A 23,403-nucleotide genomic window follows, 5' to 3' on the forward strand; every position below is an offset into this window, starting at 1 on the left:
TCAGGTAAATATGCCACCGGGGATGGGGGGAGGCAACGGGGCAGCGGCGCCGGCAATGGGTGCCGCTGCCCCTTCTCTCCCCCTGGCTGTCGGCGCCGCTTCTCTCCCCCTGGCTATCGGCACCGGCACCGATAGTCAGGGGGACAGAACGGGCAGCGGCGCCGATAACCAGGGGGTGAAAAGGGCCGACAGCAGCGCTCTAGACCCCAGGAAAGGCAGGGGGAGAGAAGCGGGCAGCGACGGCCTCTCTCCCCCTGCCTTTCCTGGGGGTATATCGGGGCATACACGCGCACACACGCACCCTCATTTTATCATGGATATTTGGGTAAAAAACTTTTTTTTACCCAAATATCCTTGGTAAAATGAGGGTGCGTGTTATAGGCCGGTGCGTGGTATACCCCGATAAATACGGTATATACAATTCAGCTTCATGGTAAAGTGCTAAAGTGCCAAATACAAAGTCACTAAAAAGTTATAGAAAATTCAGAATGTTCTTTTGATTTCCCACATTTAACTAGACATGCCTTATAAGTTCTGATAGAATACCCTTAATATTATTATTATTATTAAGTATCATGCAGTACTGATTGAAACCAACTGTGACACTTCAAAAAGGCTTAAATATTTTAAGACCCAAAGTAAACAAGCATGGGTAAATGTGGCAGCCAGTAAAACTTCCTGCTCAGTCTAAGAATTAAAGGAACATACTTTTCCTGTTATAACAAAGGCCCTGACCTTGAAATCACTCTGTACTAGATTATTTTTAGTTTTGGTAATCTGATATTGTTTTGGGTTATCTTTGATAAAGTAGATGAGTAAATTGGAGTCTGTCATGCCTCAAGATTCAAAACAAAGTTAATGTTTGGAATGGTGTTAATTTGTTTTCATTGTTGGTGTGATAAACTAATGAATGCTGCATAGTGCTCATTTCTCTTTTCCTCTTATTAAGGTCAGGAAAGTGAGTCAGTCTTTGGTCCTACTTTATGTTCTGTTCAGTAATTTAATACACTCCACCCTTTTCCTGCATGTATCTGAAATGCTTCCTCTAGTTGCCCCTCTGTTGTGTTTTCGTTTGGCATTCTGTCTCAATTAGGTCACATGTTTTTCTTAGATCTTTGGATGCTTTCTTCTTAATTTTGAAGCTGGCTCCATGATGTAGTTTTGGTGGGTTAAAGGGGTGCTCCGCCCCTAAACATTTTATCCCCTATCGTAAGGAAATGGGATAAGATGTCTGATCACGGGGTCCCGCCGCTGGGGATCCCTGTGATCTCGGCTGCGGCACCCCAGACATCTGGTGCACAGAGCAAACCTTGCTGGTCAACTGGCAATGCGGGGTGGAGGCTCGTGACATCACAGCCATGCCCCCTCACTGCAAGTCTATGGGAGGGGGCGTGATGGCTGTCACACCCTCTCCCATAGACTTGCACTGAGGGGACAAGGTCGTGATGTCATGAGCGGGGCATGGCTGTGACATCATGAGCCTCCGGCGCTGCACCCGACGCTCTAAACGAACACCGGGTGCAGCAGGGTAAACATCTTTTACCCTATCCTTTGGATATGGGATAAGATGTCTAGGGGTGGAGTACCCCTTTAAGAGCAATGAACCAACATCTTTTTAGACAATCATAGAATTGGGACACAAATTCTCTCCTGATAGAAGAACATGGCAAATCAGCAAAAGAGGAGTCAAAGCAAGTCATTACAGACATGTTTTTCACCCCTTTGACCTTTTGGTAGACATACTGAGAATTCAGTTATTACTTCTGCATTCCATATACAGTAAACTATTTATGATTTCCAGATCTTCTGCTTTGATTGGAAAATATATCATTATTAGGTATGAGTGTATAACAACCTCATTGGACATAGAAACACATATGGCATTAGTTCTAAAGCTCGTAGACTCATTGATGTTCATCAGGATCTTTAGTTCTGCTATATGGGAGCTACAATCAGAAAAAATTATGACTGTTTTTCCTGACCTGTCTATGAGCAATTTGCTTAAAAAGCTCCCTGGCATTCTTCCATCCTAAGTTTAAATGGAACAATGAATGCTTTCACTGTAGGGTTTATTGCTGTAGGTCACTGCCAGTGTTACAGAGAAGCCAAGTTAAATCTTCTAACTACTTTCTCAAATCCTTCTCCTTACTGCTCAATGTCAGAATTAAGCTGTATATTATGGTGAAATTATACCTTTTAACTTACAAACTTTATTTACTGCTAGAGATCATTCCCAGATAGTGAATGATCAATGGCAACCTTCCTTCTTTTACTGTTAAATTGATATACTGTTTTTCAGATCACCCAAGTGAATGCTTAAGCAACATAATAGAAGCAAGGGAGTATTACACAAGCTATGTGATAATTATTTATTCTGAAATACATAGTTAATGATTTATTTAACCCCTCTGGCACTTGAAGAATCAATGAAGTTGTTTTTGTTTGCAGGACTAATTATAGTTTATTTATTTAATTTTTTTTAACCAACCATATTGAAGTACATACAATGCATCTGGAATGTTTTCGTACCCTTTCACTTTTTCACATTATGTGTAAGATAAAATAAAAATAATAATAATAAAATATATATACCGTATTTATCGGCGTATAACACGCACTTTTTAGGCTAAAATTTTTAGCCTAAAGTCTGTGTGCGTGTTATACGCCGATACACCCCCAGGAAAGGCAGGGGAGAGAGGCCGTCGCTGCCCGCTTCTCTCCCCCTGCCTTTCCTGGGGTCTAGAGCGCTGCTGTCGGCCCTTCTCTCCCCCTGGCTATCGGCGCCGCTGCCCGTTCTGTCCCCCTGACTATCGGTGCCGGCGCCGATAGCCAGGGGGAGAGAAGCGGCGTCGACAGCCAGGGGGAGAGAAGGGGCAGCGGCACCCATTGCCGGCGCCGCTGCCCCGTTGCCTCCCCCCATCCCCGGTGGCATAATTACCTGAGTCCGGTCCGCGCTGCTCTAGGCCTCCGTCGTGCGTCCCTGGCGTCATTGCTATGCGCTGAACGGAGCGGCGCATGACGTCAGAGCGCCGCGCCGTGCATAGCAACGACGCTGGGGACGCACGACGGAGGCCTGGAGCAGCGCGGACCGGACTCAGGTAATTATGCCACCGGGGATGGGGGGAGGCAACGGGGCAGCGGTGCCGGCAATGGGTGCCGCTGCCCCTTCTCTCCCCCTGGCTGTCGGCGCCGCTTCTCTCCCCCTGGCTATCGGCGCCGGCACCGATAGTCAGGGGGACAGAACGGGCAGCGGCGCCGATAACCAGGGGGTGAAAAGGGCCGGCAGCAGCGCTCTAGACCCCAGGAAAGGCAGGGGGAGAGAAGCGGGCAGCGACGGCCTCTCTCCCCCTGCCTTTCCTGGGGGTATATCGGGGTATACACGCGCACACACGCACCCTCATTTTTTCATGGATATTTGGGTAAAAAACTTTTTTTTACCCAAATATCCTTGGTAAAATGAGGGTGCGTGTTATAGGCCGGTGCGTGGTATACCCCGATAAATACGGTATATATATATATATATATATATGATTATATATAAAGAAATCAAGTTTTCCTTCATTATTCTGCACTCAATACACCATAATGAGAAAGTGAAAACAGATTTTTACACACTTTGCAGATGTATTTCAAAAATAAACCAAGGAAGAGAGAACTGCCTGCAGATCTCAGACTCAGGATTGTTTGGAGGTACAGGTCTGGAGAGGGTATAAAAAATGGTCCTTCTGGCTGAGCTGCAACGATCCTGTAAGCATATGATAGTAACTTCCAGAAGGTCAACCAACACTGCAGCACTTCACCAATCTGGGCTTTTTGGCAGTGGCCATAATGAAGCTTCTCCTCAGTAAAAGACACAAAAGTCTATCTGGAGATTGCGAAAAATCTGCCTTAAGCCTTAAGGACTTTGAGAATCAAGATTCTCTACTGTTAAACCGAAAGTAAACTTTTTACCCTCAATTCTAATCATTGTGTTTGGAGAAAACTAGACACTGTTCAACACCTGGCTACATTCCTACAGTGAAAAATGGTGGTGGCAACATCATGCTGTGGGGTAGGTTTTAGTTGGTGGGACAGGGAGACAAGTCAGTGTTGAAGGAAAGCTGAATAGAGCAAAGTACAGAGATATTTTTTTATAAAAACATACAGATTCAGAGTGCTCTGAAACTTAGACTGGGCTGAAGATTTACCTACCAACAAGACCATTACCCGATGCACACAACACAGGAGTGGCTTAGGGACAACACTGTGAATGTCCTTGAGTGGCCCAGCTAGAGCTCTGACTTGAACCCAGTCGGACTTCTCTGGAGAGACCTGAAAAAATCTGTCAATTGACACTTCTCATCCAACCTGACAGCTTGAGAAGATCTGCAGACAATAATGGCAGAAACTTCCCAAGCCCGGGTATGAAAGCCTTGGGGCATCATACCCAAGAATACTGGAGGCTGTAATCTCTGCTAAAGGTGCTTCAACTAAATACTGAGTAAAGGGTCTGAATACTTACCTGTATGTCAATTAAATAGTTTAACTATTCCTTTTTAATACATTTTCAAACATTTCTAACATTCGGTTTTCACAATGTCATTATGGGGTATTGAGTGCACATTGATGGAGGGAAACTTGAATTTTGTTTATAGTAGTACAAGTCTGCAACATAGCAAAATGTGAAAAAAAAGAGATGTTCTCTCTCTTTGAAACAATACTTGTGGTGGAGAATAGCTCCATAATATGGCTAGTGATGAAGCAGATCAAAACACATTTAAAGCAACACTAACATGTCAAGCAGCTCATAGAGTAACCTACAGTATTACGGTTTTGCAGAACACAGACTGGTAATACAGCTGCCTGTGAAGATAAAGTCCCAATACATTTTATTGTTACAAAATCATGTACATGTTTATATTGTATGATATAATATATATACATTCATTATCCAGATGAATTGATAATATAATAAAACAACCAATAGAAATATAACCTTTACTTAAACTAAGTTTTATTTGTTTTTTGTTTTTTTTTAGATTCAAGGTGCCATTATTGTTGCCTCCTTTCTACAAGTGTTCTTGGGATTTTCTGGACTAATTGGGCTTTTAATCAAATTAATCGGACCTCTGTCTATCACACCAACCATTACACTTATAGGGCTCTCTTTGTTTGGCGAAGCAGGAAAGAAATGTGGCACTCACTGGGGGATAGCTGTAATGTATGTACAGTTACAAAACAATGCAATAGTTAGTGAATGTATTTTTTTATGTAAATAGAACATATGTTACTGTTTGCATTTTTATTTATTTAAGATAAATTCAAGATAGAATCATTATGCTTAAATATATGCATCTAATATAGCTTTTTCTGACTTGTCACAGTCACTACTTTACTTGTGTTAAAGGATACATGTTAATAGGATCAATAGAATGAAGTCATGTTTAGTTATTTTAACAGAAACATAAATCTAAAATTGACTTGTGTATACATGCTTTCATGGCAAAATCCTAATGTATGTATTGTCTGGTATGGCTCTGTTCACACTGTTATCATGGTTGCTTGAAATAAATTATCTCTGTTTTTCAAATCCTGGATAACCCCTTCAACAGAAAGATTAGTGTTGCACTGCAGATAGAGCCAATGTCAGTGTGAACATAGCCTCAGATACATTTTTAAACATTTATGTTCAATTGGAAAAATGGCTACTTGCTTAGCAGCAGTTAACACTGCTGTAGAATATGTTGAGACTACATAAGACAGGAAAAACAAGAGTACCTTATTTATCGGCGTATAACACGCATCTGCTATCTGCGTGTTATACGCCGACACAGTCTAACTGTATTTTATACGCAGATAAGCCGCTGCAGTTCAATGATTTAAAGCGGACGCTCTAAATCAATGAACTGTAGTGGCTTTTGCAGGTCCAGAGACCTGCTGCCGCTGCCCGATTCTCTGCCCCTGCCTATCCTGGGGTCCAGAGACTGCCGGCGCCACTGCCCCATTGCCTCCCCCATCCCCGGTTTTTCTGACCCCGCAGAAGCCCCTAGGAAAGGCAGGAAGAGAGAGGACGTCGCTGCCCGCTTCTCTCCCCCTGCCTTTCCTGGGGTCTAGAGCCCTGCTGCCGCCACTTCTCTTCCCCTGGCTATCGGCGCTGCTGCCCCATTGCCTCCCCCATCCCCGGTTTTATAATTACCTGTTGCCGACCCGGGTCCATGCTGCTTCTGGCTCTGGTGTGGCGTCTCCTGCGTTATTGCTATCTTTTTTTTTTTAATAAAGAAATGTTAATTCATTTTTAAACAGGGATCATTTTATGTGGGTGGGCAGGGGAATAAAAATGTAGCCACCAGTAATAAAAATGTAGAAAGGGGCCATTTAAATGTAAAAATAATATATTTTTTATAATTAATTTTGTTAAAATTTTTATTAGTAATGTATTTGAACCCCTTAAGGACCAGGGTTTTTCCATTTTTGCCCTTTCATTTTTTCCTCCTTACAATTAAAAAATCATAACTCTTAAAATTTTGTACCTAAAAATCCACATGATGGCTTATTTTTTGTGCTACCAATTCTACTTTGTAATGACATCAGTAATTTTACCCAAAAATCTACGACGAAATGGAAAAAAATCATTGTGCGACAAAATTGAAGTTTTGGGGGCTTCCGTTTCTACTCAGTAAATTTTTTGTGACACCTTCTCTTTATTCTGTAGGTCCATACGATTAAAATGATACCCTACTTATATAGATTTGATTTTGTCTTACTTCTGAAAAAAATCATAACTACATACAGGAAAATGTATATGTCACGATTCGGCTGGCTGGAGGTGGATCCTCTGTGCCAGAGAGGGATTGGCGTGGACCGTGTCGGTGGACCGGTTCTAAGTTGCTACTGGTTTTCACCAGACCCGCCGCAAAGCGGGATGGTCTTGCAGCGGCGGTAGCAACCAGGTCGTATCCACCGGCAACGGCTCAACCTCTCTGACTGCTGAGATGGCGTGGGACAGAAGGACTAGACAGAGGCAAGGTCAGACGTAGCAGAAGGTCGGGGCAGGCGGCAAGGTTCGTAGTCAAGGAGGATAGCAGGAGATCTGGAACACAGGCTTTGGACAACACTAAACGCTTTCACTGGCACAAGGCAACAAGATCAGGCAGGGAAGTGCAGGGGAAGGGAGGTAATATAGCCAGAGAGCAGGTGGAAGCTAATTAGGCTGATTGGGCCAGGCACCAATCATTGGTGCACTGGCCCGTTAAATCTTAGAGAGCTGGCGCGCGCGCCCTAAGGAGCGGAGCCGCGCGCGCCAGGACATGACAGCCGGGGGCCGGGACAAGTGAGTGACTTGGGATGCGATTCGCGAGCAGGCGCGTCCCACTATGCGAATCGCATCCCCGCCGGCAGTGTCAGTGCAGCACTCCCGGTCAGCGGGTCTGACCGGGGAGCTGCAGGGAGAGGAACGCTGCGAGCGCTCCGGGGAGGAGCAGGGACCCGAAGCGCTCGGCGTAACAGTATACGTTTAAAATTGTCATCTTCTGACCCATATAACTTTTTTATTTTCCCGCATACAGGGCGGTATGAGAGCGCATTTTTTTGCGCCATGATCTAAAGTTTTTAGCGGTACCATGTTTATATTGAATGAAGTTTTTTGTAAATGTTTTCATTATATAAAAAGTGACCAAAAATACGCTAGTTTGGACTTTGGAATTTTTTGCGCGTACGCCATTGACCATGCTGTTTAATTAATTAATATATTTTATAATTCGGACATTTCCGCATGCAGTGATACCACATATGTTTATTTTTATTTACACAGTTTTTTTTTTCAAATGGGAAAAGGGGGGGTGATTCTTACTTTTATTAGGGAATGGGTTAAAGGGCTATTCCAGGAAAACATTTTTTTTATATATTAACTGGCTCCAGAAAGTTAAACAGATTTGTAAATTACTTCTATTAAAAAATCTTAATCCTTCCAATAATTATCAGCTGCTGAAGTTGACTTGTTTTTTTCTGTCTGGCAACAGTGCTCTCTGCTGACATCTCTGCTTGTCTCGGGAACTGCACAGAGTAGAATAGGTTTGCTATGGGGATTTGCTTCTACTCTGGACAGTTCCCGAGACAGGTGTCATCAGAGAGCACTTAGACAGAAAAGAACAACTCAACTTCAGCAACTAAAAAGTACTCAAAGGATTAAGATTTTTTAATAGAAGTAATTTACAAATCTGTTTAACTTTCTGGAGCCAGTTGATATATAAAAAAAAGTTTTTTTCCTGGATAAACCCGTTAAGTGATCTTTATTAACTTTTTTTTTTTTCACTTTTTTTTGCAATGTTATAGCCCCCAGATCAATGATTCTGCCACTTGACTGCTCATGCCTGGATCTCAGGCACGGAGCAGTCATTCGGCAATCGAACACGCAGGAGGAAGGTAGGGGACCCTATACCTGTCCTCCAGCTGTTCGGGACGCCGCAATTTTGCTGTGTTTTTAACTTTTTTCTTTACTTTTTTAAACTTTTTAGATAGAACTACTACTTCCAGCATGGAACACACTGTTCCATGATGGGAGTAGTAGTTCCTGTACTAACAGACAGATCGCCCCAGGTGTCAGAAGTAACACCGGACGCAAACGTTCTATCTATTGCAGAGATGGGGAGCTGCTCTATACAGCACTCCGCATCTTTGCTCTGTACACCGGCCAGCCAGTGATGTGAATAGAATTCCCAGCATGGTGATTGGCCGGATGGTGGCAGCCAATCCCCGATTACAGCGGGAAATATGAATCAGTGATGGGAATTTATAATCACATCACTGGCCAGCTGGAGTACAGAGCAGAGATGTGGAGCGCAAGAAAAAGCCTCTACGCATCTCAGGGATGAAGGATGAAGGACGATCGCAGCAGGTGTCAGGAGTGACACCTGCTGTGATCTGTCCTTAACTGCAGGTACTACTGCTCCCAACATGGAGCACACTCAGCTCCATGCTGGGAGTTGTAGTACCTGCATTAATATATCGCAGCGAGTGTCACTTCTTACAACTGTTGTGATCTGTCTATTAATGCAGGTACTCCAGCTCCCAGCATGGAGCAGAGTATGCTCCATGTTGGGAGCAGTAGTACCTGCAGTTAAGGCGCAACTGTCATGGATTTTAACCCCCGTAAACTAGCCCCAGGATGACAAAATTGTTAAAAATTACAGTTCAAGCATACCTTTTGCTGCTTTCTAGCAGCTTTAATCAGGCTTAAAAAAATGCTTTTTATGAAAGTTAGCAACAGTCGGATATCCCCTGTATGTCAGCGCTGGGACCACTGTGTGATTGACACACAGGTCCCAGCGCATAGGCCCCTTATTCTTATATGTGGGTGGTGAGTTTTCTACTGTAAAAGAATAAACAGTGTCCATTCTCCTGTGCACAGTGGTGATGCCATGCGGGCGACCTGCTCTCACAGCAAGAGCTAGATCCCCATGGGCGGCATTATGCAGTAGTAGAATGAGCTGGCCACGCGCATTGCATCACCGCTGTGTACTCTAGGAAGACCCGGCTCATTCTGCTCTGCATTACGCCGCGCATAGGGCCTTAGGGACCGAGAGAGTGCTTGCTGTGGCCGCCTGCATCGCATCACTACTGTGCACAGGATAACAGGCACTGTTTATTATAAGAAGAATAAGGGGCCTATGCGCTGGGACCTGTGTGTCAATCACACAGCAGTCCCAGCGCTGACATACAGGGGATATCCGTCTGTTGCTGACTTATAATAAAATTAAGTTTTTTTAACCTGATTAAAGAGGTTCTCCAGTGCTCAGACATCTTTTCCCCTATCCAAAGGATAAGATGCCTGATCGCGGGAGTCCCGCCGCTGGGGACCCCCGTGATCTTGCACGCGGCACCCCGTTTATAATCAGTCCCCGGAGCATGTGACAGCTATCATGCCCCCTCCCATAGGCTTGCATTGAGGGGCGGAGCGTGACGTCACATGCCGCCGGTCCTGTGGTCGCTGGTAATCAGACCCAAAGCGAACACGCTCCAGGGACTGATTATAAATGGGGTGCCACGTGCAAGATCACGGGGGTCCCCAGCGGCGGGATTCCCACGATCCGGCATCTTATCCCCTATCCTTTGGATAGGGGATAAGATGTCTGAGCTCTGGAGAACCCTTTTAAAGCTGCTAGAAAGCAGCAAAAGGTATGCTTGAACTGTACAACTTTGTCATCTTAGGGCTAGTTTATGGGGTTAAAATCTGCGATAGTTGTGCTTTAAAGAAAGTTCTCCCCGGGTGTCACTTCTGACACCCGCTGCGATCCTCCTGTATAATGTATAGATGTGGGAGGCCGGCATATACATATTTCCCACAGACAGTTGTGATTGGCTGGAACCATCCGGCCAATCACAGCTCTCTGCAAGAAATATGAATAGGTGTATACCGTATTTATCGGGGTATACCACGCACCGGCCTATAACACGCACCCTCATTTTACCAAAGATATTTGGGTAAAAAAAGTTTTTTACCCAAATATCCATGATAAAATGAGGGTGCGTGTGTGCGCGTGTATACCCCGATATGCCCCCAGGAAAGGCAGGGGGAGAGAGGCCATCGCTGCCCGCTTCTCTCCCCCTGCCTTTCCTGGGGTCTAGAGCACTGCTGTCGGCCCTTTTCACCCCCTGGTTATCGGCGCCGCTGCCCGTTCTGTCCCCCTGACTATCGGTGCCGGCGCCGATAGCCAGGGAGAGAGAAGCGGCGCCGACAGCCAGGGGGAGAGAAGGGGCAGCGGCACCCATTGCCTGCGCCGCTGCCCCGTTGCCTCCCCCCATCCCCGGTGGCATAATTACCTGAGTCGGGTCCGCGCTGCTCCAGGCCTCCGTCGTGCGTCCCCAGCGTCGTTGCTATGCACGGCGCGGCGCTCTGACATCATGCGCCGCGCCGTTCAGCGCATAGCAATGACGCCGGGGACGCACGACGGAGGCCTGGAGCAGCGTGGACCCGACTCAGGTAATTATGCCACCGGGGATGGGGGGAGGCAACGGGGCAGCGGCGCCGGCAATGGGTGCCGCTGCCCCTTTTCTCCCCCTGGCTGTCGGCGCCGCTTCTCTCCCCCTGGCTATCGGCGCCGGCACCGATAGTCAGGGGGACAGAACGGGCAGCGGCGCCGATAACCAGGGGGTGAAAAGGGCCGACAGCAGCGCTCTAGACCCCAGGAAAGGCAGGGGGAAAGAAGCGGGCAGCGACGGCCTCTCTCCCCCTGCCTTTCCTGGGGGTGTATCGGCGTATAACACGCACACAGACTTTAGGCTAAAATTTTTTGCCTAAAAAGTGCGTGTTATACGCCGATAAATACGGTATATATACGGCAGTGCAGGGGACCATAGAAGAGTGGTCACCCGCCCGCATCTATACATTATACAGGAGGATCGCAACGGGTGTCAGAATCGACACCCAGGGCGATATGTCAATATGTACATGTACTACTACTCCCATCATGGAACAGTGTGTTCCATGCTGGGAGTAGTAGTACTACGTAAAAAATTTAAAAAAATAAAGAAACAAAAGTTAAAAAAACACACACACTTTATTCAAAACATTATTAAAATACATTATTAATAAAAAGTTTAACAAAATGAATTGTAACAAATATATTATTCTTACATTTAAATGGCCCCTTTCTTAATGTTTAATATTGTCGGCTACATTTTTACTTCCCTGCCGCCCACATAAATTGATCCCTGTTTAAAAATGAATAACAATTTTGTTATGAAAAAGATAAATTTAGTTAAATACAATTTTTTTCATCACTATTGTATCTTTTTTATAATTTTTTTTTAATGGTACCCTACGAAATTTTAATTTAAAAGGTATCTCCATCGCTAAAGTCCAAAAAAGTCCAAAAAAGAATAAAAACCACCTGCAAAAACGCCAAAGTTAAAATCCACATGGCATTTTTCTTGGTGCTTTTTCACTCCCATAGACTTCTATGGGAGGAAAACGCCAAGATTTTCCCGAAAAAAACGCCAAAGTCTCAACAAGAGGTAATTTTTGAAAATTCTGAAATAGCAGAAAAATGCCAAAAGGATTAAAAAAAAAAACGGCAATCTGAAAAACGCCAAGTGGATATGGCTGTAACACTCAAGTTTCAGTAGACAGGAACACTGGTGGATGTGGATCCACTAGACCTGTGAGGCAGATGACATGGACCATACCAGGGAGCGGAGTCTAAGGTGCCGCTGGTTTTTACCAGAGCCCGCAGCAAAGCGGGATGGATTTGCTGCGTCAGGCGGCACCCAGGTCGCTACCCCTGGCACGACTCGCCCACATAGGCAGCTGAGGAGTTCGAGGCACAGGCGACTCGTGGTCAGGATAGCAGAAGGTCATGGCAGGTGGCACAGTAGTATAGTCACGTAGTATAGGTAGTAGTATAGGAACGTTGCAAATGGTCATTAGGCAGGCAGCAAAGGAGCAAAGTCAGGTCACGGAGCAAAGGGTATGATACACGGCGAGGCAATACACAGGAACGCTTTCTCCCAAGCACTAGGACAACAAAGATCCGGCAGGGAAGTGTAGGAGGAGGAGGAATTTATTAACTGAGCCACAGGTGATTATTTAATTAATGGGTGCACTGGCCCTTTAAATCTGAGAGCTCTGGCGCGCGTGCGCCCTAGAGGCAGAGGCAGGAGGAGCAGGGGTGAGTGACGGGCTGGGATTCGCATGCAGGTGCATCCTACTATGTGACTCCCAGCCCTGCCGGCAGCAGAGAGAAGCAGGGCCATGCGCTCACGGCTGGCGTGTGCAGTCGGAGCGCGTGGCATAACAATGGCATTTTGCAGTTCCCTATTGACTTCATCTGGCCACAGCGTCTTTTCACAAAAAAAAAAAAAGCAGTGCAGCAGAATGGGCGTTTTTATTGGCATTTTTGCCAAAAAAAATAAAACAAGTGGAAACCTAGCCTAAAGCTTCTGAAACATTAGAGAGATGCATTTAAGTAGCAGACACTATAAAAACTAGACGCTCTGGGACTAGAATGAATGAGCTGTCAGCCCTTACTACAAATGCTAGAATCTCCAGGAAGAAACATTGTTGTGATAAAATCATGAACAGACATAATACTAAGAGGGAGTTTTAGAGGCCACATTAAGACACATTATTCATTTCAGAATACATGGTATGAAGTGCATGATATAGTGAAATCTCCAAAGCAGTAGGAAAACATATATATTTAACGCATGTACATGTATTTCAAGTATGGTTTCTCTCTCTTTCCTCCCTCATTTGATATTATATAGTAACTGGACATTTATGATTGCTTATATCATATTTTGCACATTGCCATCTCTTTTTAGAGACTATGCAATACTAAAATAATCTATTGTGTTACAAATATATTGGAAGAGGACTAAATTGTAACTTTAATGCAAAAATACTTTCATGAAATATAAAATTATGACTTATGCAAGGACGTAGCTGGAAACCACAGGACCCCGGTACGAAAAATTGCCCTGGGCCCCTCAACCACCTGACAACCCGCTTCTCCATTCCCGGACGACCCCCTTACCAGGCCTTGGCCGCACAAAGATATCAGTGACTACAGCACTGATGGGACACAGTCAAGAGAATAAACAATGTTATAAGTGACTGATGAAGCCGCCCAGGTGCGGTGAAATGCGTTGCATTGTGGGAAATCCAAATAAACCTGCTGTTTTTACCTTATGCTCCTGCTCCTGGTCAGTGCCGTTTAAAGCCATTCATCCTTTTGAAGTCATTTCTCCATAAGTGACCAAAAGACTAACAGGCAGGGCTGGACTGGTATCAAAAATAGGCCCGGGCATTTAAAAATAAGCAGCCCATTTTTTTGTGGAGGTCCGAATGCTGGGACCCCCACCAATCATCTTGGTTCAAGTGGCTCTCCAGCTGTTGTAAAGCTATAACTCCCATCATGACTGTAGAGCCTGAGGCATTATGGAAGTTGTACTTTTGCAACAGCTGTAGAGGCAAGCATGGATACAGCCACCATCACTGCAAACCTTACAAGTGACTCCAGCTGATGGGACAGTCAGGAGAATACACACAGTGACCTGAGTGACGTCTTCTCTGTTGTCTTTCCTTTTCTTCTTCAATTGGTTCAGACGTCAGGACATCTTCCAGCTCCATCTTCTCTGCAGAGTCTGATGCCTGGACATCATTTGTTCCTCACTTTGTCAGTAGAGATGTCGCGAATTGTTCGGCGGCGAACAGTTCCCGGCGAACTTAGCATGTTCACGTTCGCATCGCCGGGCGAACATATGTGAAGTTCGATTCGCCCCCTATACCTTAACATTGCGGTAAACTTTGACCCTGTGAGTCAGAGTCAGCAGACACATTACAGCCAATCAGCAGCAGTCCCTCCCTTCCAGACCCTCCTACCTCCTGCACGGACGCCATTTTACCTTCATTCGGCATGCTGCAGGCTTAGAAAGTGGAGGGACAGAGAAGCTGCTCCTGCTGTAATAGGGAAAGCGATAGCTAGGTTGCTGCTAGGTGGTGTATCCAGGGTCCACTTTACTCCTAAAGCACTAGTCTAACAGCTGCTTTAAGGACAGCACCCAAAAAAGCCCTTTTTAGAGCTCAAATATCAGTCCGTGTGTCTTGGAACAGCTGGAGGCACCCTGGTTGGGAGGGAACTGCTGGTTAAAAGGGGTACTCCAGTGTAAAACTTAAGTTCCTTCAAGCAACTAACTACACTATTAAAAGGGCTATAAGTTCAGTCCATGTGTCTTGCAACAGCTGGAGGCACCCTGGTTGGGAGGGAACCGCTGGTTAAAAGGGGTACTCCGGTGTAAAACTTAATTTCCTTCTAGCAACTAACTACAGTATTAAAAGGGCTATAAGTTCAGTCCGTGTATCTTGCAACTGCTGGAGGCACCCTGGTTGGGGGCCTCTGTTTAAAAGGGGAACTCCACTGGCAACCTTTTTTGCTCATTGTCACACTAGTGCAAATCACATTTCGGGTGACAGTTGTTCAAATAAAAAAAAATTAAATATTTTTGGGCTGTGAAATAAAACCAGTGCTGCCTTAAGGGGGGCTCTAACTATGTGCTGCCTAATATGGGGGAATCTATGTGTTGCCTAAAGGGGGGGGGATCTAAATATGTGCTGCCTAAAGGGGGCTCTATGTGCTGCCTAAAGGGGGCTAAAGCACGCTATTCCAAAGAATTTAGGAATAATAGGTGATTTATGCCCTTTATGGATTAAAACCAGACTCTGCATCAACTATGTAATTTTCCATGGGAGTTTTGCCATGGATCCCACTCCAGCATGCCACAGTCCAGGTGTTAGTCCCTTTGAAACAACTTTTAAATCACTATTGTGGCCAGAAAGAGTCCCTGTGGGTTTTAAAATTCGCCTGCCCATTGAAGTCAATGGCGGTTCGCCCAGTTCGCCGGTTCCCGAACATTTGCGGAAGTTTGCGTTCGGCCGTTCGCAAACCGAAATTTTTATGTTTGCGACATCCCTATTTGTCAGTAGATCTCATCCTCTGCATAAAGACAAAATCATTGTAATCCTGCCAATTACTTTACCCCCTGAATATAACACTATCACACACTGTATCCCCTGAATATAATACTGCCACACACTATACCCCCTGAATATAATACTGCCACACACTATGCCCCAAAATATAACCCTGCCACACACTATATACCTGAATGTAATACTGCCACATACTGTGCCTCCTAAATAAAATCCTACCACACCCCATACCCATGAATATATTACTGCCACATACTGTACCCGCCTGATTATAATACTGCCACACACTGTACTCTCTGAATATGATAAAGCCACACACTGTACTCTATGAATATAATACTGCCCCACACTGCACCCTCTGAATATAATCCTGCCACACACTGTACTCTCTGAATATAATACTACCACATACTGTGCCCTCAGAATATAATACTGCCACATACTGTACCCTCTGAATATATTTCTGCCACACACTGTACCCTCTGATTATAATACTGCCAAACTGTGCCCATGAATATAATACTACATCCTACTGTAGCCCCTGAATATAATACTACCACACACTGTGCCCCTCAATAAAAACCAATAAAATATAACCCTGCTATACACTGTACCCTCTGAATATAAACTTGCCATACACTGTACCCTCCGAATATAACTACACACTGCTACACACTGTGCCCATAATAATAATAATAATAATAATAATAATAATAATAATGATAATGATAATAATTTCTTCTCAGTTTAGCTGAACCCCACCTGTCCTCCTCCAGACCCCTCTGTCCTCCTCCCAGCTCCTTTGTTCCACTCCCCTCTCTCAGACTTCTAAGTCCTCTCCAAGCTCCTCTGAACCCCACCCCCAGACCCCTAAGTCCTCCTACATGCTCCTTTTCCCCTCTCCCTGGTCCCCCAGATTCCGCTCCAGGCTCCTCTGCCCTACTCCCCAGAGCCCAAAGTCCGACCTGTACCCAATCACCCCCTGGCCCCTCACCCCTTTGCATTGATGTACAGTATATGTATGTATGTATGATATATGTGTATGTGACTAGTGTATGTATGGTAGATGTGTATATGTATGATGATAGATGTATGATACATCTACACATCATACACCCATCTATCATACACATACAAATCTATTATACATACACACACATATCATACATACACACATTCATCATTCATACATACATCTATCATACGCACACCCATCATACATACATCTATCATACATACACACATATATCATACATACACACATCCGTCATACATACATACGGGTATATATACAGGCACATCTATCATACATGTATACATACAGACACATCTATCATATGTGCATACATACAGACACATCTATCATACATGCATACATACAGACACATCTATCATACGTGCATACATACAGACACATCTATCATACACGCATACATACAGACACATCTTTCATACACACATACATACAGACATCTATCATACACGCATACATACAGACACATCTATCATACATGCATACATACAGACACATCTATCATACATGCATACATACAGACACATTATTCATACATGCATACATACAGACACATCTATCATACATCATGCATACATACAGACACATCTATCATACATGCATACATACAAACACATGTATCATACATGCATACATACAGACACATCTGTCATACATGCATACATACAGGCACATCTATCATACATGCATACATACAGTCACATTTATCATACATGAATACATACAGACACATCTATCATACATGCATACATACAGACACATCTATCATACAGGCATACATACAGACACATCTATCATACATGCATACATACAGACACATCTATCATACATCATGCATAAATGCAGATACATCTATCATACATGCATACATTATACATCTATCATATACACATGCACACCCATCCTCGGTATCTTCACCCCACAGTTCACTCACCCGCCTCCTGGGGATCACTGCCACGGCTTGCTGTTTACAGGGTGCCAGGAAAGTAGCGGGGTCAGCGTCAGAGGAGATCGCGGTGCAGGTAACCTCAGAGGATGTGTGAGGTGCCTGGATGCTGCTCCCATTTACTGTGTAATGTGGCAGGGTTGAGCGCAGTGATGTGCTTGGAGCCGATGTGAGTGCCTGCGTGCAGCATGTCATCTCCCAGCAGTCCCTGCAACTATCAATGGGGCATCATAGAGGCAGGGCGGCCGCAGCCGCACACTTTAAAAATAAATGCTTTAAAGCAGGCAGATGACCCGATGGTCAGTCCAGCCCTGCTGCATTCATTTTCTAAAGGACAAGGTCTGGCAGCTAAGCCCCCTTCCACCCCAGGCCCATGGCCTCGCAGTGCCGACCTGTCAGCATTTAGTGTGGTGGCAGGGGGGGGTCCTGCAGGCCCCCCTGGCTGTGGGGCCCAGTCGCCATGGTGACTTTTGCGACATCTATAGCTACATCTAAGTAACTTATGCCCTAATAAATAGTATGTAGCTGGATACTGCTTACACTGAAATTCCCTAATATTTATTTGGAGGAACCTTCAAACTACATACTAATATGAGGGTAATTTTCAAGTAACCGCACCATAAAGAAGACCTGTCAGCAGGTCTTTAGGCTATAAAGTAATGTAATGGAGTGGTTGTATAGGGCCCTGAATCCATACATACCCCTTTATTAGTTAAGTGACCCCCTATCAGAGTTTTAAAAGATATTAAAAAAATAGACTTTGGAGCCCCCTGGGTGTTTCCCTCAGCTGCTAGAGACCAGCACAGTTTAGCCCCTTCCCTCACCTCTACCCTGTAAACTAACAGCCAAGAGGAATGCCCAGTGGGCTCCAAAGCCGAATTTGCATATCATACACAAATACATACATACGATAATACTAATACTCTAATAACACTTTGTTTTTCAAAAACTGAGCTATGTGAAATAACGTAGAGATTTTTTTAAATTATTATTCTCTTTAGTTCTGACAAAGTTCTTTGCTGACAATGCACTACAGATGTTTAACCAAACAGGAGTCCCCTAATCCTATCTAATTAAGGGTGCAACCTAGAAAGTAGTTATAATCCAGCAAATCTAAAAATAATATTTAGGATAGGATGTAAGGATGAATTCACATGTGGCGGATTTGTTATTTAGCGCCATATTCCAGAATAACAGAAAAATATTAGCACATTATCAATAGAACATTGTCCCCAGTCCTGTTATGTTAGAAAAAGCCATTAAAATAATTATTCTTCAATACAAATGTGATGACATCCCAGCCCTAACACATTGTCATTTATCTACAGTATATACTAAGACAGGAAGGAGTCTAATGCGTGGGATAAAAAGCAGACCTGACATGTTTAGTTTAAATGCCTATAGCTACTAGAGGTGGTTTTTGTATGGACTAAATATTCTGATGGACCACGATTTGACAAATATATCTTAATCTCGGGCTGTGATATTCTCTGGAATTTTAAACATGGGGACATTTTTGGATTAGCCTTAATAATAATCCATTTGGCCACTGACATTTAGCCTGTGCTTCATACACAGGAGAATTATAGGATTTTACTGTATCTGATAAACGTTAAACGTTATAAAAAAAAACAGCTATAGATAGCTGTATATACTGTAGACAGAACACGAGGTCCCCTTACCTTCCTCGCTCCCTGTCCCCGCCGGGTCTGTGTAGCTCTGCCCCTAGTGATGACATCATTAGGGGTGGAGCTACAGACGGGAGCCAGGCTGGTAAGGGTGTGAGGCTCTGTTCACATTGTATGTTTTGCACAATATGAACAGACCCATATCTCAGTGTTTTCCCAGACAGGGGACTCCAACTGTTGCAGGTTTTTCCTGCATTTTGGCATTTTTTCAGGCATTTTTTCAGGTGTGTGGAAACAGCCAATTTTGTACCCTGCGGCAGTTTTCTCACTGCCTTCAGGTACCACTCTGTGGGTCGGATGCTGAGCGCCCGGTCCACAGAGTGTAAGGAGATGAGGAATGATGTATAGCATCACTGCTCACCTCCCCCGGCAGTATAGTATACAGGGGGGTATAGTGTACCAGTGTATACTATATGAAGCCGGGAATCCTGTCACCAGACTGACAGGATTCCCTGCTCCTATAGCGCCTTTGGGAAGTATACACAGCTATCTATAGATAGCTGTATATACTGTAGACAGAACACGAGATCCACTTACCTTCCTCGCTCCCTGTCCCCGCCGGGTCTGTGTAGCTCTGCCCCTAGTGATGACATCACTAGGGGTGGAGCTACAGACGGGAGCCAGGCTGGTAAGGGTGTGAGGCTCTGTTCACATTGTATGTTTTGTACAATGTGAACAGACCCATATCTCAGTGTTTTCCCAGACAGGGGACTCCAACTGTTGCTAAACAGCTGTTGCCAGTAACAATGGTCCTCGCCCACCCTGGTAACATCAGGCTGTTGATGCTTGGTTGGTATCTGGCTGTGAATGAAAATATGGGGAACTCTATGTGGTTTTTTAAAATGTATTTATGAATAAAAATGCATAGGGTTCCCCATATTTTTATTCACAGCCAGATACCAACTAAGCAGCAACAGCCTGACATTACCAGGGTGGGTTAGGACCATTGTTACTGGCCCTCCCCAGCCAAAATAACGCCAGCCTGTTACCGCGTTGGCCCAGGGGCGCCATTTTTGATGCTCCAGGGCTGTTGGTACCGGTTCTTCTCAGCATTCCTGTAGCGGTGGGTACCGGGGTAATATTTGGAGGTTAGCGCTAGCTGTTTTTGGTGCTAATGCTAAGCCCCAGCTTAGTAATGGATTCCGTCAATAAGATGGAAATTCAATAAAAAAAATTAAAAAAACACGACACATTGGAAAAATTATTTTATTTAAAAAAAACACTCCCACACAGCCCTTATTATCCATTTTATTAAAAGAAAAAAAATCCAGTTCATCCGCAGTAATCCACCAAATTTTTGTGATTCACTTAATTTTTTATATTTTTTTTCTTCAGTAGTCCTAGCTGGTGTGATGTTTACCGTAAAAATACTCACCTGCTCCCTGATCCTGTCTATGGTTTGACCCAAACTAGCATTTTCCTCTGCAGCCTCTACTGACTATTTAGTGGTCACTAGATTGCTAAAGGGTTATTCTCTGCAGCACTCTAGTGTCTACTAAATCGTCACCGGAGACCACAGAGACAAAATGTTGGTCTGATCCTAGCCACAGACAGGCGCCAGGAAGCAGGTAAGTATTTTTACTCTATCCTGCAGAGGAGCAGGGACTCCTGTCAGTTTGACAGGAGTCCATGCTCCTCTGTATTAACCAGCAATGTATTACGCATTACTGCTTACTATTCTCACAAAGAGGTAAGTAGAGATGTTATGTTTCTACACTTAGCTCTGTACACTGAGCAGCAAGCATAAACACATATGACTTTAGCTCAATAGGGGGTTTCCTTGGACCAGGGAATGTAGGGCTTAATCCCAATGATTCTGACTGCCTTATTTGAACAACACATCCCAAAACAAATCTCAAGATGTTTTCTCATTTTTACTAGAGAGTCAAATACATCCTTCAAACAATCCAGGTTTATTTTGTATTGCATTGATCATCAGTATGGATACATTTACATGTTACATGTCATCACAGGCTTTCTTTAGCATGATGTAAGGAACTATAGTATGGTATACAAATTTTTTATTTTTTTTCATGTGGATGAAAGAGATTGTAGCCAGACATTTTAGAGGCTGGAGCAAGCCATTTTGGTTACAAATGCAAAAACATAAAAATAATTCACAGTATGCTTCTTCATCCCTGTTTTACTTAATACAATATACTTGGCATTCTTATTACTTCTATAGTGTTTTTATAGGGCAACCTATAAATAGAATTGTGAGTAAATATTTGAAAATATAGACTGGAGAATACAATGATAATAAATATTCATTAATTATCTTTTGATTTGCAGAACTGTCGCCTTAATTGTAATTTTCTCACAGTACATGAGACATATAGAGGTTCCATTGATATCATACAGCAATGGAAAATGGAAGATAAGCAAGTATCCAGTTTTCAAGTTATTTCCAGTAAGTTATTACATTAATACAATTGAATTCTGATTACAATGTGTTCAAACTCAAATACTCATATACTATAAAAACATATATAGGACAGACAAGATAATTTTAGAAATATTTTTTAATAACTTCTGCAATTATTTTTTAGCACATCGAATATATTAAACTGGCTTGTTACTATATATGGTACATATTTACTAGGCCTCTGTGGCATTGAATTGATATGTATGAGCAGTCAAATGAATGCTCTTTCAAGTCCGCTAGGTGGAAACAAGAAATTTTTTTTTTTTAAACTTTAAAAAATCCAAGTCATCCCTCCCCCCCTTGGCATTTTTCACATAAAAAGTAAATATACTTGATATCGAACACAACCGGAATTGTTTGAGCTATTAAAATATAACATTATGAAAAGCAGCATGGTGAACCGCCTTAACGAAAAAAAAAATCCAAATTCCCAAATTGCTGATATTTGATCTATCCATGAATCAGAAAAGAATTACTAAAAAATGATACAGATAAAAATTACAGATCACAATGCAAATCATGAGTCCCCATATAGCTTCAGTATACAGCATCTTTTTGCACAAAAAAATATAATTTTTTTAAAAGAAGTAAAACAAAATAAAACCTATATAAGTTTAGTTTTTTTGTTTTATCATTCATTGTATAGTAAATGAAAGTTTACAAATTGATCCCGTAAAGAACTCTGTGGATGGAAAAAGAAAAGTGTAATATCTCTTAGAAGGGGAGGAGGTGAATACCAAAAGCCAAAAATGAAAATTGGCTTGGTTGTTAAAGGGTTATGTAACTGCGGTGTAGGGCCTGTGGGAGAGGCAGATTGTATATTTATGACTGCATTTCGTATTCCCAGTAGACAATAAAGCTGTTGTCACTGGTTGTACTGTGAAGTATAAGGAATGAGAGTAAAGTTTTAAGGCAGCAATGCTTCCACCACTACATAATATGAATACCAAGAGGCCCAACCCAAATGTTCTTATGAGTTACAGTAGATATCATGTTTAAAGGGCTTATCCACCATAAGGTGATTTTAGTACATACCTGCCAGACAGTAATGGACATGTTTAGGAAGGATCTGCGCTTGTCTTGGGGCTAAATGGCTATGTTGTGAGTCCACCATAACACCGTGGCTAGCTTTTTGTGAACTGGTATTTCCTGTTTGAGTTTTCTTCTTCTGCCACAGCCACCCCACAAATTGAAACATAAATGAGCTGCATCCATTCAAAAGACCTGTGGTTTTCAATCAGGGTGCCTTCAGCTGTTGCATTAGTTGCAGATTGATCTCTCTCCCACCAAGTAATCTCTCCACCCATTAAAGCAGACAGGCTCCCTGTCATCAGCTGACTTGTGAGTCAGGTCTCGGCCGCATTGGAACCTAGGAAAAATCTGAGACAACAGTCATTTTGTATGCTGTTAAAAATAAACATTGGGGTGAAAATCACATAAGAATTGTGAGAAAACCGTCACACACAGGTACAGACACTATATTATGAACCACACTAACTTTACTGGCCCTGTAGCATAGTCAAATAAAAAAAATAATCCTGGAATACCCCTTTAAGACTACAACTAGGTGCCCTCAAGCAAACCCTTATAAAAGTTCTAGAAAATGTGGCCATACACATTAAAAAGAAATAGATTTATGGTTGAAGAAGAGCTGAGTGAATGATTGCCTGATAAACCTCCATTTTGCAGACACATCATTGCACATTTAATCATTATTGATTATAAGGGCCTGTTCACAATGTTGACATTCAATAGGGATTTCCTTGCTAAATTTTCTCAGTGGATCCGAGATGTTCTGCATAGAACACAAATGATCTGGATTTGGTCAATGACAAATTAAACTTT

At 43.4% G+C, this 23,403-nt stretch overlaps 1 protein-coding gene across 1 annotated transcript in view; it reads left to right on the plus strand.

Moving 5' to 3' along the window:
• LOC130369295 (solute carrier family 23 member 2-like) overlaps window positions 1-23,403 on the plus strand; it is a 346,990-nt gene that overhangs the window by 92,022 nt on the left and 231,565 nt on the right. Inside the window, exons 5-6 of the mRNA XM_056574378.1 lie at window positions 5,019-5,200; window positions 21,426-21,543. Of these exons, the coding sequence (XP_056430353.1) occupies window positions 5,019-5,200; window positions 21,426-21,543 (300 nt within the window). The remainder of the gene's footprint in view (window positions 1-5,018; window positions 5,201-21,425; window positions 21,544-23,403) is intronic.

The sequence above is a fragment of the Hyla sarda genome, chromosome 4, assembly GCF_029499605.1.
Source record: "Hyla sarda isolate aHylSar1 chromosome 4, aHylSar1.hap1, whole genome shotgun sequence".
Lineage (NCBI taxonomy): Eukaryota > Metazoa > Chordata > Amphibia > Anura > Hylidae > Hyla > Hyla sarda.